Source organism: Theropithecus gelada, chromosome 1, assembly GCF_003255815.1.
Source record: "Theropithecus gelada isolate Dixy chromosome 1, Tgel_1.0, whole genome shotgun sequence".
Classification (NCBI taxonomy): Eukaryota; Metazoa; Chordata; class Mammalia; order Primates; family Cercopithecidae; genus Theropithecus; species Theropithecus gelada.
Genome location: NC_037668.1, coordinates 120,461,849 through 120,475,745, shown reverse-complemented (window position 1 = coordinate 120,475,745; position 13,897 = coordinate 120,461,849). Strand labels below are relative to the sequence as shown.

General features: G+C 40.7%; 1 protein-coding gene across 2 annotated transcripts in view; it reads left to right on the top strand.

Annotated features, from left to right (window-relative positions):
• Positions 1 to 13,897, top strand: part of GLMN (glomulin, FKBP associated protein) — a 59,269-nt gene that overhangs the window by 18,144 nt on the left and 27,228 nt on the right. For both annotated transcript variants that reach the window (XM_025405823.1, XM_025405813.1), the window contains exon 7: positions 657 to 759. In XM_025405823.1, coding sequence (XP_025261608.1) covers positions 657 to 759 — 103 coding nt within the window. The remainder of the gene's footprint in view (positions 1 to 656; positions 760 to 13,897) is intronic.

The following is a 13,897-nucleotide window of genomic DNA, read 5'->3' as shown; positions in this document are numbered from 1 at the left end:
TAAAACAAATAGAGCTGTGTGAAAAAATGACTATTTCCTGATTTTTTCTTTGAACTAATGAAAACAACATCATAGACTAGCACTGGCCCTCAAACATTCAGAATTCAATGGAATAGTTCAGATGTAGAAGTCAGTCTTAGCATGTTGAGTCTCCCAAGGTGTTCTCATGTTCTCCCTATTACTAGTACGAACGACGTTACATCAACAGTTTTATAGAACATTAAGTTATTGATGCTTGTCTTAATCCACTTGTGCTGATATAACAGACTACCTAAGACTGGGTGATTTATAATGAACGAAATTCATTGGTTCACAGTTCTGGAGGCTGGGAAGTCTACAGTTAAGGCGCTGGCATCTGGCAAGGGCCTTCTAGCTGTGTCATAATGTGGCTGAAGGTAAAAGGGCAAAAGGCAAAAGTGGGCTGAACTTGCCCTTTTACAAGAGCATTAATCTCATGCATGAGAGTGGAGCCCCCTTGGCCTAATTTCCACCTCTTTATGGCAGTTAAATTTCAACATGAGTTTTGGAGAGGAGAGTCATTCAAACCATAGCAGTGCTTATGTTATTTTTCAAGTAAAATTAACTTAGATTTGAAGAACTAGGGATTTTATACTTGGAAGTGTTGATTTCATAGTTACCTATTTCTTACGTCTTAGTTGTTTCAAAAGCTTGAAATGCCCTTTGCTGACAGCACAATTCCTTGAACAGTCTGAAGAAGGTGGAAATGATCCTTTCAGGTATTTTGCATCAGAAATAATAGTAAGTACAGCTAATTTAATCTGCTATAATCTCAAATGTTATCCCACTATATTCTCAGTACTGCACATGTAAATTGATACATTCATTAATAAAGAAATATGTATTTTTTGTAGAACACATAAAAGATGGAAAATAAAACAGCAATAATTTTATTATCCAAAGATAAATATTGATATCCTCCAGGCTTTTTTCTTATATACTTATTTATAATAATACATATATATAAAATTTTCAAAGATTATATATGTATTCTTATAATCTACGTTTTTCCTCTTCAACAGTATATTATGAATATTTTTCCATTGGCTTAATAGCGTCCTATGGTATGGACTTAGCATAGTGTATTTCACCTATGCCATATAGTTCAACATTTGGATTGTTACTAATTTTTCATTATTGTAGGACAACTCCAATTTTCTTTTTTTTAACTGTTAAGTCTATTATAAGTAACCTAGTAACTAAATTTTTGTATACTTCTAAAATTATTTCCTTAAAATTCCTAGAGTGGAAATTCCATGCCCCATGATAAATATTTTCAAAATAGCTCCATATATAAGTAAATTTTATTTTAAAAGCAGTTTGGCTGTATGCATCAATAGTATTTTAAAATGTACTCAGATTCTGTATTAGAGAAATAATCTGAAATATTAAAAAATGTATTTTAAGTTGATGTTTATGAATTTCAAAAGAGCAGTCCATGTGGCCGTGTAGTTTTCTTCAGCCATGTTCAGCTACATGAGTGCAGGTACAGCATAGGAGTAACATTTGGTTTAATTAGGGTGAGGTTCTCAAAACCTCTTGTAGAGAGCAAGAAGGGGGCAAGGGATTGAGCATGTATGTAAGGTGATTTTTTTTTTTCAATTATGTAAGTTCTAAGTTACATGTGCACAACGTGCAGGTTTGTTACATAGGTATACATGTGCCATGTTTGTTTGCTGTACCCATCAACTCATCGTTTACATTAGGTATTTCTCCTAATGCTATCCCTCCCCCAGGCCCCCATGTCCCGACTGGCCCTGGTGTGTGATGTTCCCCACCCTGTGTCCATGTGTTCTGTCCTACCTATGAGTAAGAACATGCGGTGTTTGGTTTTCTGTTCCTGTGATAGTTTGCTTAGAATGATGGTTTCCAGCTTCATCCATGTCCCTGCAAAGGACATGAACTCATCCTTTTTTATGGCTGCATAGTATTTCATTGTGTGTATGTGCCACATTTTCTTAATCCAGTCTATCATTGATGGACATTTGGGTTGGTTCCAAGTCTTTGCTATTGTGAATAGTGCCACAAGAAACACATGAGCATGTGTCTTTATCGTAGAATGATTTATAATCCTTTGGGTATATGCCCAGTATTGGGATCGCTGGGTCAAATGGTATTTCTAGTTCTGGATCCTTGAGGAATCGCCACACTGTCTTCCACAATGGTTGAACTAATTTACACTCCCACCAACAGTGTAAAAGCATTCTTATTTCTCCACATCCTCTCCAGCACCTGTTGTTTCGTGACTTTTTAATGATTGCCATTCTAACTGGCATGAGATGGTATCTCATTGTGGTTTTCATTTGTGTTTCTCCAATGACCAGTGATGATGAGCATTTTTTTATGTCTGTTGGCTGCATAAATGTCTTCTTTTGAGAAGTGTCTATTCATATCCTTTGCCCACTTTTTGATGGGGGCTGTTTGTTTTTTTCTTATAAATTTAAGTTCCTTGTAGATTCTGGATATTAGCCCTTTGTCAGATGGATAGATTGCACAAATTTTCTCCCATTTTGTACGTTGTCTGTTCACTCTGATGATAGTTTCTTTTGCTGTGCAGAAGCTCTTTAGTTTAATTAGATACCATTTGTCTATTTGGGCTTTTGTTGCCATTGCTTTTGGTGTTTTAGTCATGAAGTCTTTGCCCATGCCTATGTTCTGAATGGTATTACCTAGGTTTTCTTTTAGGGTTTTTATGGTGTTAGGTCTTACATTTAAGTCTTTAATCCATCTCGAGTTAATTTTTGTATAAGGTGTAAGGAAGGCATCCAGTTTCAGCTTTCTACATATGGCTAGCCAGTTTTCCCAGCACCGTTTATTAAATAGGGAATCCTTTCTCCATTGCTTGTTTTTGTCAGGTTTGTCAAAGATCAGATGGTTGTAGATGTGTAGTGTTATTTCAGAGTCCTCTGTTCTGTTGCATTGGTCTGTGTATCTGTTTTGGTACCAGTACCATACTGTTTTGGTTACTGTAGCCTTGTAGTGTAGTTTGAAGTCAGGTAGCATGATGCCTCCAGCTTTGTTCTTTTTGCTTAGGATTGTCTTGGCTGTACGGGCTCTTTTTTGGTTCCATATGAACTTTAAAGTAGTTTTTTCCAACTCTGTGAAGAAAGTCATTGGTAGCTTGATGGGGATAGCATTGAATCTGTAAATTACTTTGGGCAGTATGGCCATTTTCACGATACTGATTCTTCCTATCCATGAGCATGGAATGTTCTTCCATTTGTTTGTGTCGTCTTTTATTTCGTTGAGCAGTGGTTTGTAGTTCTCCTTGAAGAGGTCCTTCAATCTCTGGTATATTGGATTCCTAGCTATTTTATTCTCTTTGTAGTAATTGTGAATGGGAGTTCACTCATGATTTGGCTGTCTTTTTGTCTATTATTGGTGTATAGGAACACTTGTGATTTTTGCACATTGATTTTGTATTCCGAGACTTTGCTGAAGTTGCTTATCAGCTTAAAGAGATTTTGGTCTGAGACAATGGGGTTTTCTAAATATACAATCATGTCATCTGCAAACAGAGACAATTTGACTTCCTCTTTTCTTAATCAAATACCTTTATTGCTTTCTCTTGCCTGATTGCCCTAGCCGGAACTCCAACACTTTGTTGAACAGGAGTCGTGAGAAAGGGCATCCTTGTCTTGTGCTGGCTTTCAAAGGGAATGCTTCCAATTTTTTGCCCGTTCAGGCTGTGGGTTTGTCAAAAAAGCGCTTATTATTTTGAGATACGTTCCATCAGTACCTAGTTTATTGAGAGTTTTTAGCATGAAGGACTGTTGAATTTTGTCAAAGGCCTTTTCTGCATCTATTGAGATAATCATGTGGTTTTTGGTCATTGGTTCTGTTTATGTGGTGGATTACATTTATTGATTTGCATATGTTGAACCAGCCTTGCATCCCAGGGATGAAGCCGACTTGATTGTGGCGGATGAGATTTTTGATGTGCTGCTGGATTCAGTATTTTATTGAGGACTTTCGCATCGATGTTTATCAGGGATATTGCCCTAAAATTCTCTTTTTGTTGTGTCTCTACCAGGCTTTGGTATCAGGATGATCCTGGCCTCATAAAATGAGTTAGGGAGGATTCCCTCTTTTTCTATTGATTGGAATAGTTTCAGAAGGAATGGTACCATCTCCTTTTTGTACCTGTGGTAGAATTCAGCTGTGAATCTGTCTGGTTCTGAACTTTTTTTGGTTGGTAGGCTATTATTGCCTCAATTTCAGAACCTGTTATTGGTCTATTCAGAGATTCAACTTCTTTTTGATTTAGTCTTGGGAGGGTGTATGTGTCCAGGAATTTATCCATTTCTTCTAGATTTTCTAGTTTATTTGCATAGAGGTGTTTATACTATTCTCTGATGGTAGTTTGTATTTCTGTGAGATCAGTGGTGATATCACCTTTATCATTTTTTATTGTGTCTATTTGATTCTTCTCTTCTTCTTTATTAGTCTTGCTAGAGGTCTATGTATTTTGCTGATCTTTTCAAAAAACCAGCTCCTGGATTCACTGATTTTTTTTTTTTGAAGGGTTTTTTGTGTCTCTATCTTCTTCAGTTCTACTCTCATCTTAGTTATTTCTTGCCTTCTGCTGGCTTTTAAATTTGTTTGCTCTTGCTTCTCTAGTTCTTTTCATTGTGATGTTAGGATGTCATTTTAGCTCCTTCCTGCTTTCTTTTGTGGTCATTTACTGCTACAAATTTCCCTCTACTTACTGCTTTAAAAGTGTCCCAGAGATTCTGAAACGTGTCTTTGTTCTCATTGTTTTCAAAGAACATCTTTATTTCTGCCTTCATTTCGTTATTTACCCAGTAGTCATTCAGGAGCAGGTTGTTCAGTTTCCATGTAGTTGTGCCGTTTTGAGTGAGTTTATTAATCCTGAGTTCTAATTTGATTGCACTGTGGTCTGAGAGACAGTTTGTTGTGATTTCTGTTCTTTTACATTTGCTGAGTAGTATTTTACTACCAATTATGTGGTCAGTTTTAGAATAAGTATGATGTGGTGCTGAGAAGAATGTATATTCTGTTGATTTGGGGTGGAGAGGTCTGTAGATGTCTATTAGGTCCACTTGGTCCAGAGCTGAGTTCAAGTTCTGGATATCCTTGTTAACCTTCTGTCTCATTGATCTGTGTAATATTGACAGTGGGGTGTTAAAATCTCCCATCATTATTGTGTGGGAGTCTAAGTCTCTTTGTAGGTCTCTGAGGACTTGCTTTATGAATCTGGGTGCTCCTGTATTGGATGCATATATATTTAGGATAGTTAGCTCTTCTTGCTAAAGTTATCCCTTTACCATTATGTAATGGCCTTCTTTGTCTCTTTTGGTCTTTGTTGGTTTAAAGTCTGTTTTATCAGAGACTAGGATTGCAACCCTTGCTTTTTTGTTTTGTTTTGTTTTCCATTCGCTTGGTAGATCTTCCTCCATCCCTTTATTTTGAGTCTATGTGCATCTTTGCACGTGAGATGGGTCTCCTGAATACAGCAAACTGATGAGTCTTGACTCTATCCAATTTGCCAGTCTGTATTTTTTATTTGGGGCATTTAGCCCATTTACATTTAAGGTTAGTATTGTTATGATTGAATTTGATCCTGTCATTATGATGTTAGCTGGTTATTTTTCCCATTAATTGATGTGGTTTCTTCATAGCGTTACTGGTTTTTACCATTTTGCATGTTTTTGCAGCGGCTGGTACCGGTCGATCCTATTCATGTTTAGTGCTTCCTTCAGAAGCTCTTGTAGGGCAGGCCTGGTAGTGACAGAATCTCTCAGCATTTGCTTGTCTGTAAAGGATTTTATTTCTCCTTCACTTATGCACCTTAGTTTGGCTGGATATGAAATTCTGGGTTGAAAATTCTTTTCTTTAAGAATGTTGAATACTGGCCCCCACTCTCTTCTGACTTGTAGGGTTTCTGCCGAGGGATTCGCTTAGTGTGATGGGCTTCCCTTTGTGGGTAACCCAACCTTTCTCTCTGGCTGCCCTTAAAAGTTTTCCGTTCACTTCCACCTTGGTGAATCTGACAATTATGTGTCTTGGAGTTGCTCTTCTCGAGGAGTATCTTTGTGGTGGTCTCTGTATGCTACTGAAGCTTGTGCATGCATCACGTAGTTCTCGTGCCATGGTTTTCAGCTCCATCAGGTCACTTAAGGTCTTCTCTACACTGTTTATTCTAGTTAGCTATTCGTCTAACCTTTTTTCAAGGTTTTTAGCTTCCTTGTGACAGGTTAGAACATGCTCCTTTAGCTCGGAGAAGTTTGTTATTACTGACCTTCTGAAGCCTACTTCTGTCAACTACTTGTGAAACTCATTCTCTGTCCAGTTTTGTTCCCTTGTTGGCCAAGAGCTGTGATCCTTTGGAGGAGCAGAGGCGTTCTGTTCTTTGGAAATTTCAGGTTTTTTGCTCTGGTTTCTCCCCATCTTTGTGGTTTTATCTACCTTTGATCTTTGATGATGGTGACCTACAGATGGGGTTTTGGTGTAGATGTCCTTTTTATTGATGATGATGCTATTCCTTTCTGTTTGTTAGTTTTCCTTCTAACAGTCAGACCCCTCAGCTGCAGGTCTGTTGGAGTTTGCTAGAGGTCCACTCCAGACTCTGTTTGCCTGGGTATCACCAGTGGAGACTGCAGAACAGCAAATATTCCTGCCTGAACCCTCCTCTGGAAGCTTTGTCCCAGAGGGGCACCCGCCTGTTTGAGGTGTCTGTCGGCCCCCTACTGGAAGGTGTCTCCCAGTCAGGCTACATGGGGGTCAGGGACCTACTTGAGGAGGCAGTCTGTCCATTATCGGAGCTCAACGGCCATACTGAGAGAACCACTGCTCTCTTCAGAGCTGTCAGACAGGGACGTTTAAGTCTGCAGAAGCTGTCTGCCACCTTTTGCCCTGTCCCCAGAGGTGGAATCTATACAGGCAGTAGGCCTTGCTGAGTTGTGGTGGGCTCCGCCCAGTTCGTGCTTCCAGGCCTCTTTGTTTACACTGTGAGCTACTCAAACCTCAGTAGTGGCGGACGCCCCTTCCCCTGTCCAGCTGCAGCCTCACAGGTCAATCTCAGACTGCTGTGCTAGCAGTGAGCAAGGCTCCGTGGGTGTGGGATCCACCAAGCCAGGCACGGGAGGGTATCTCCTGGTCTGCCGGTTACTAAGACTGTGGGAATAGCACAATATTTGGTCAGGAGTATACCGTTGCTCCAGATACGGTCTGTCATGGCTTCCCTTGGCTAGGAAAGGGAAATGCGCTGACCCCTCGTGCTTCCCGGGTGAGGCGATGCCCCACCCTGCTTCAACTTGCCCTCCGTGGGCTGTACCCACTGTCCAGCCAGTCCCAATGAGATGAACCAGGTACCTCAGTTGGAAATGCAGAAATCACCCATCTTCTGCATCAGTCTCGCTGGGAGCTGCAGACTGGAGCTGTTTCTATTCAGCCATCTTGGAAGTGACTCCTTTTTTTTTTTTTGAGACAGAGTCTTGCTGTGTCACCCGGGCTGTGGTTCAATGGCACGATCTCAGTTCTCTGCAATCTCCACCTCCTAGGTTCAAGCAATTCTCCTGCCTTAGCCTCCCAAGTAGCTGGGATTACAGGCACCCGCCACCACGCCTGGCTAATTTTTTGTATTTTTAGTAGAGATGGAGTTTCGCCATGTTGGCCAAGCTGGTCTCAAACTCCTGACCTCAGGTGATCCACCCGCCTCAGCCTCCCAAAGTCAGGAATTACAGGTGTGAGCCGCTGCACCCTGCCACAAGGTGATTTTAATGTACAAAGTGACTTTAATGATGGACATAGAATTTAAGCTGGGTAAGGAGTGAAGTTAGGACATACTAAATGCAAGAGACAGTGAAAAGGTGATTGGATCATTAGGTTGTAGAACCTGATGTGGGTGACAAATGTTTGGAGTTAGGTTACTAAAAGGGGTGAACTGAAAAAATAGGTGTAAAGAATAGGATGCTTGAAAATAGTATTATGGAAAGATTATAGTTACTAGCATCAATGTCTGGGGTGTGAACATGAGAGGGTGTTCTAAAGGAGAGAGTAGAGGCCAAGGTCATTGGACTAGAGAAAATAGATTTCTGAGATTTCTTTGGTTGTACGTTTAAATCCCACAGAATGATAATGTTGGAAAGCCACGTGATGGGGTGACCTTGGGGTCTACTGACTGCAACAAGGAGGGGTAGAAATGGTAAAGTCATAAAAAATGAGTTTCAGAGTTGAGGGAGTTTTAGAGAGGATGGGGAGAGAATGGTGTAGAAGCAGCAAGGAGAACAGATGTATTCCCAGGCTCAGTGGTACAATGGGTATAGATGAAAAATATAGCAGTCTTTTGAAGGGTTGCAGAGAAAGCAGTTGTTTTCAGATGAGAGCCAATTTTCATTTAGGAGAGATGGAAAAAGGGGTAATATGAAGGGATGCTAGAAGTTTATGGGAATAAATTCTGAAGATGAGAGATGACTTGGTGACTGATATAATTAGGAATACATAATTAGGTTCATGCTGATGGTCACGATAATAGTGAAGAGGCTGTGAGGGATGAAGAAGGAGAGGTGAAGGGTTTTCTCTGGAGCACACAAAAGTCTGGGGGCTCTTCATTGTTGCCAGTGCTAGAGTACAGTGCCATCTCCTGGAGGTGGTATAAGCACCATCACCTATGATGCGTATTTTGAGAAGACAACTATGAAAGTTGGAAACTATTAGAGGAAATCTGGTGATGCAGAAAAACCAAACTCAGTTTCTCCTACTATAGTCATAACAAGTTTCTGACACCAGATGTATGGAGTTCCCCTGCCCTGCCCCCTGCACTTCACAGCAAGCAAGCAAGCAGTTTTACCGTGGACACCAATTGGGTGTCCTCTAATTCAATTCCAACATTACCTACCTGGAGACAGTGTCAGATTTCACAGGTTGAGGACTGAATCCCTCAAGACTGCCCCCACTTCCAATGCCAGTCTCAAGCCGCAGGATGTTTTACCTGTGCTCTGACTGACTGGCTATAAATCAAGATTCCCAGGACCCCTTCTTGGGTTTGATTAATTTGCTAGATAGGCTTACAGAACTCAGGGAACTGCTTACTTACATTTAGTGGTTTACTGTAAAGAATATTACCAAGGATACAGATGAAGAGATGCATAGGGCTTAGGTATAGGGGAGGAGGTACCAAGTTTCCATACCCTTCCTGGATGCACCACCCTACTGGAAACTTCGTGTGTTCAGCTTCCAGAAGCTTTCTGAATCCGATCATTTTGGGTTTTTATGGAGGCTTCATTATGTAGGAATGATTAATTACATCATTGACCATTGGTAATCAACTTAATCTTCAGCCCCTCTCCTTTACTGAGGTGGGATGGGGGTGGGGCTGTGGGACTGAAAGGTCCAACCTTCTAATCACAGGGTTGGTTCCCTTGGCAACCAGCTCCCATCCTGAGGCTATCCAGGAGACCCAGCCATCAGTCAACTCAACAGCATAAAGACACTTATCACTTTGGAGATTCCAAGGATTTTAGGAGTTATATCCCAGGAAGTGGGAACAAAGAGCAAATATATATTTCACAGTATCACAGATGTTAAATCTGGGAGTGATGTAATCAAACTGTGTTTAGGATTCATCACTTTAAAGGAAGATGACTAACGGGGATAAAATTGGAAGTAGGGAAGCCTTAGGAGTTAAGTAAGAAATGATGGGACAAGAGTATAGATGTATGGATATAGTTTTTGTTTGTTTCCTTTTTTTAATTGACTAAATTTAGGGTACATTCTGTTATTAAGTTAAAGATGAAGAAAGGGCAGATTTGAGAACTTCATAGTAGGTAAAACTGGCAAAATTTGGTCATTGATTGGATTTTGAATAGAACATGGATGAGGGTTTTTGCTTGCATAACTGGGCAGATGAAGGTGCCAATACTTGAGATAGAGAATACAGAGCAAGAATCTGGGGGTCTTGAGCTTTTAAATAAAATGTATTATAAAAATTTAAAAACATTCAGAAAAGTACTAAAAATAATATAGCACATGCCCATGTACCCATCACCCAGCTTCAATAATTATGAACATTTTGCCAGTTTTGTTTTATCTATCCTCCTCCTTTTCTTGCTGTGGTATAACAAGTCCTAAACATAATTCATCTGTAAGTCTTTAAGGATGCTTCCCTAATGATAAGGGCTTTTTTTAAAAAACAAATAACCACCATGTTATCATGACACCTAACAAGATTTTATTACCTTTTGTTAAAATTTTTTGAGACAGGGTTTCACTCCCATTGCCTAAGCTGAAGGAAGTGGCATGATCTCGGCTCACTGAAACCTCTGCCTCCCGGGCTCAAGCAATTCTCCTGCCTCAGCCTCACTGCAGGCACACATAGTCCCACCTGGCCAATTTTTGTATTTTTGGTAGAGACGGGGTTTTACCATGTTACCCAGGCTGGTCTCGAACTCCTGGGCTCAAGCGATCTGGCTGCCTTTGGCTTCCCAAAGTGCTGGGATTACAGGCGAGAGCCACTATTCCCGGCCTAATACCTAACAAGATTAACAATAATTTTTTAATGTGTATCTAATAACCAGAGAGAGAGTAGGTTTTTAAGGAATTTAAAATATATTTTAATATGCAAAATATATGTATATTTAATATAGAATTATATGTAACTGCGTGTATATATACTTTTTGAGTTAGGGTCTCACTCTGTGGCCTAGGCTGGAGTGCAATGGCACAACCATAGCTCACTGCAGCCTCAACCTCCCAGGCTCAATTGATCCTTCCACCTCAGCCTCCTGAGTAGCTGGGACTTACAGGCATGCGCTAGCATGCCTGGCTAATTTAAAATTTTGTTTTGTAGAGGTGAAGTCTTACTGTGCTGTACAGACTGGTCTTGAACTCCTGGGCTCAAGTGATCCTCCCACCTTGGCTTCCCAAAGTGCTGGAATTACAGGTCTGAGCCACCATACCTGGCCAGGAGATACTTTGAATAAGATGGGTTGAGATTACCTAAAGAGGTGGCAAGAGAAAAGGGCTCAGGAGTGAACTCTAGAGAGTACCGGCACTTAAAATGAGCCCAAGAAAGAAGTCAGAAGTGGTAGAAATACACAGAAACTGGTGTAGTAGAGTTTCAGAAGGATAGATGTGATCAGTACTGTTACATGCAACATAGAGGTACGCTGAAAAGCATCCATTGGCATTGTTAATCTTAGCAAGAAAAGTTTAAGTATAGTGCTGGAGACAAATCAGAATGGAGTTGATAGAAGAATGAATGACAGATGAGAAAAAGGTGATGACTAGTGTAAGCTATTCTTTGAAAGAGTTAGGTGAATAAGGAAGGAGGTAATAGCTAGAAGACATGAGCTAAGGGTAGGAAGGTAATGGAGATCGGAAGACTTGAGCATGTTTATAGCTGTTGGGGTGCAAACTGTTGAGAGAAAAATACAAGTGTTTATGAGATAACTGAAATAATGTGGCTTATGAGCAGATGGCTGGACATAGTGTCAAGGAAGTAAGGAAGGTCCTAGAGAGGAAGAACTAATGGGTATCAAGGTAAGAAAACATGTTGAGAAATATGTAGCAGGAATGGGAACTTACAATTGAGAGGAATCAAACCCACTGGCCTTGAATTTCTAGGTGAAGGAGAGATGATGTCTTAATAATGAGGAGGTAGAAATGGGCATTGAGTAAAAGGGCTTAAGGAAACTGGTAAAGGTTTAGAATACTGAGGGGAAAGGAAAGAGATGGTGGAAGGCCATGGAAGCATGAGTCAGCAGTACTGAGCACTCAGTGGTGCTTGGAGACCACAACTGTAGTGGTAACAGTCTATATTTTTTTATCCAGCAATACTCAGCTCCCTGTGTGTAGAAGTAGAGAAGGTAGACTGTAGTTATTTTTCCAAGGCTGGTATTTTACTGGGTAGATACTGCTGAAGGAAATACAGGGTGCAGATAGTTCAACTGGTCAATAATCCATGATCCAGGTTGGATAGGTAAAGAAGGGGTTAGGAGGGGATGCCTAGGTAGGTCGAAATGAAGGAATCACAGGACTGGAGAAGTCAGAAGTAGAAAAGCAGATTGCTAGGAGAGGGAGGGTGAGAGATTTTGGTCAGAAAATGGGGTATTGGAGTTTAAAGTATCAAATGCAGAATAGTTCCAGATGTTCAGAGATCTGGCATGGGATTAGGTACTAAAATGGATTAGAACTAAATGTCACTAGAATTTAGAAATTGAGAACCATGAGAGTAGATGCAGTGACTTGCTGCTTGATTGAAAAACAATAATAATAAAGGACCATGAGACTAGCCTGTTATAGGGTTTATCTGCATGAACATTCAATTTTCCCAGGATCATAGCAGGAGTTGGGTAGAGAAAAAGATTATGAGAAGGTGCCAGAGTCTTCAGTGAATGTCAGGAAATTACCAGGAAGTCAGCATATGACAGAGAAAAGGACAGTATGTTATCTGCATCAAAGGAAAATGTGCTTTTGTTGAAAAGTACAGAAAAAGCCAATACTACAAAACTATGCTAGGCCCCTACCTGTACTCCCCAGCCAACAGCTGCCTTCCGGACCCGGTATAAAAGGTGTGAGAATGAGCATCTCCCACCAGAAATCAGACGGGTTTAGTTAAGGCAGTGAGGCAGAACAAGCATCCTATGAAGAGACTGAGGATGTAGGTGAGTGGTTCTAAAATCTCAGTAGAAGGAACATTGCAAGTACAAAGAGCCAGCAGTGAGGATGCACAGAGCAGTCTAGAAGTAGAGGTGAGACCAGCTAGGAGATGAAATGAGGAGATGTTTTCTGTTCTGTGCTGGAGAAGTACTGGTAAGTGTGGTGTGTTTGGGATTCACTGGCCTCAGCCATCCTTACTTTGGTACAAGTTATTTTGGTACAGAACCACTAGAATGTCCCAAAGGCTGTAGTACAGGAACATTCCTGAAAGGACAAAAGCTGCCATGAATTTTGAGAAATTGTATGGTGGCAGGTACAGCCTGGGTCTGAGCAAGACTGCTGGATGGTGTGTGGGTAGATAGTGAAGGCCCAGATTTGGGAACAGATTGGACCTCAGATATCCAGAGCAGCACTGTAGAATCTAGTTGCATATAATGATGTTTTTAAAAGGGTATCCTAGGCTGGGCACGGTAGCTCACGCCTGCCCAGGCCTTTGGGAGGCCAAGGCGGCAGATCACTTAAGCCCAGGAGTTCAAGACCAGCCTGGGCTACCATGGCGAAACCCCATCTCTATAAAAAAATTAAAAATAAAAGTAAAATAAAATAGTGGGCGTGGTGGCATGTACCTGTAGTCCCAGCTACTCAGGAGACTGAGGAAGGTGGATTGCTTGAGCCTGGGGAAGTCAAGGCTGCAGTGAGCCATGATCATGCCACTACACTCCAGCCTGAGTGACAGAGTGAGACCTTGTCGCCAAAAAAAAAAAACCAAACAAACAAACAAAACAGGGCTACCTTACTCTGGAAGAAACACATGTAGCATTGGCTGAATAAAGAAATGAAGCTTCATGATGAAGGACATTTGGAATCAGTGCAATAAACTTTTTGTCTTGTAGCTATAACAAGAATGCATGGCTTTGAAAATCACTGCAGCAGTATATATTTAGCATCTGGTTGCTGAATAGCAGTCTCTTGTGACTGAGGATGATTTTCCATGGTTCCTTTTTGTATTCTGAAATGACTAATGGAACCATCTGGGATCAGCAGATTTTAACTCCCTGAAGGCTGGAAAAGACTTACTTGGCTTTATAATTCCCCACAAAGTCAGGCCCGGCGCTTTGCACTTAAGTGTTTATTGAATAAAAGAGTGACTTGTGTGGAAGTTATTCATTCTGCTTTAGCTGTTTTTGTCATTCATTCCCTTTTAACTCCTATATGGTAGTTTGTTGTGACTTTAACTTTCTTATGCTTTTTTTGTGGA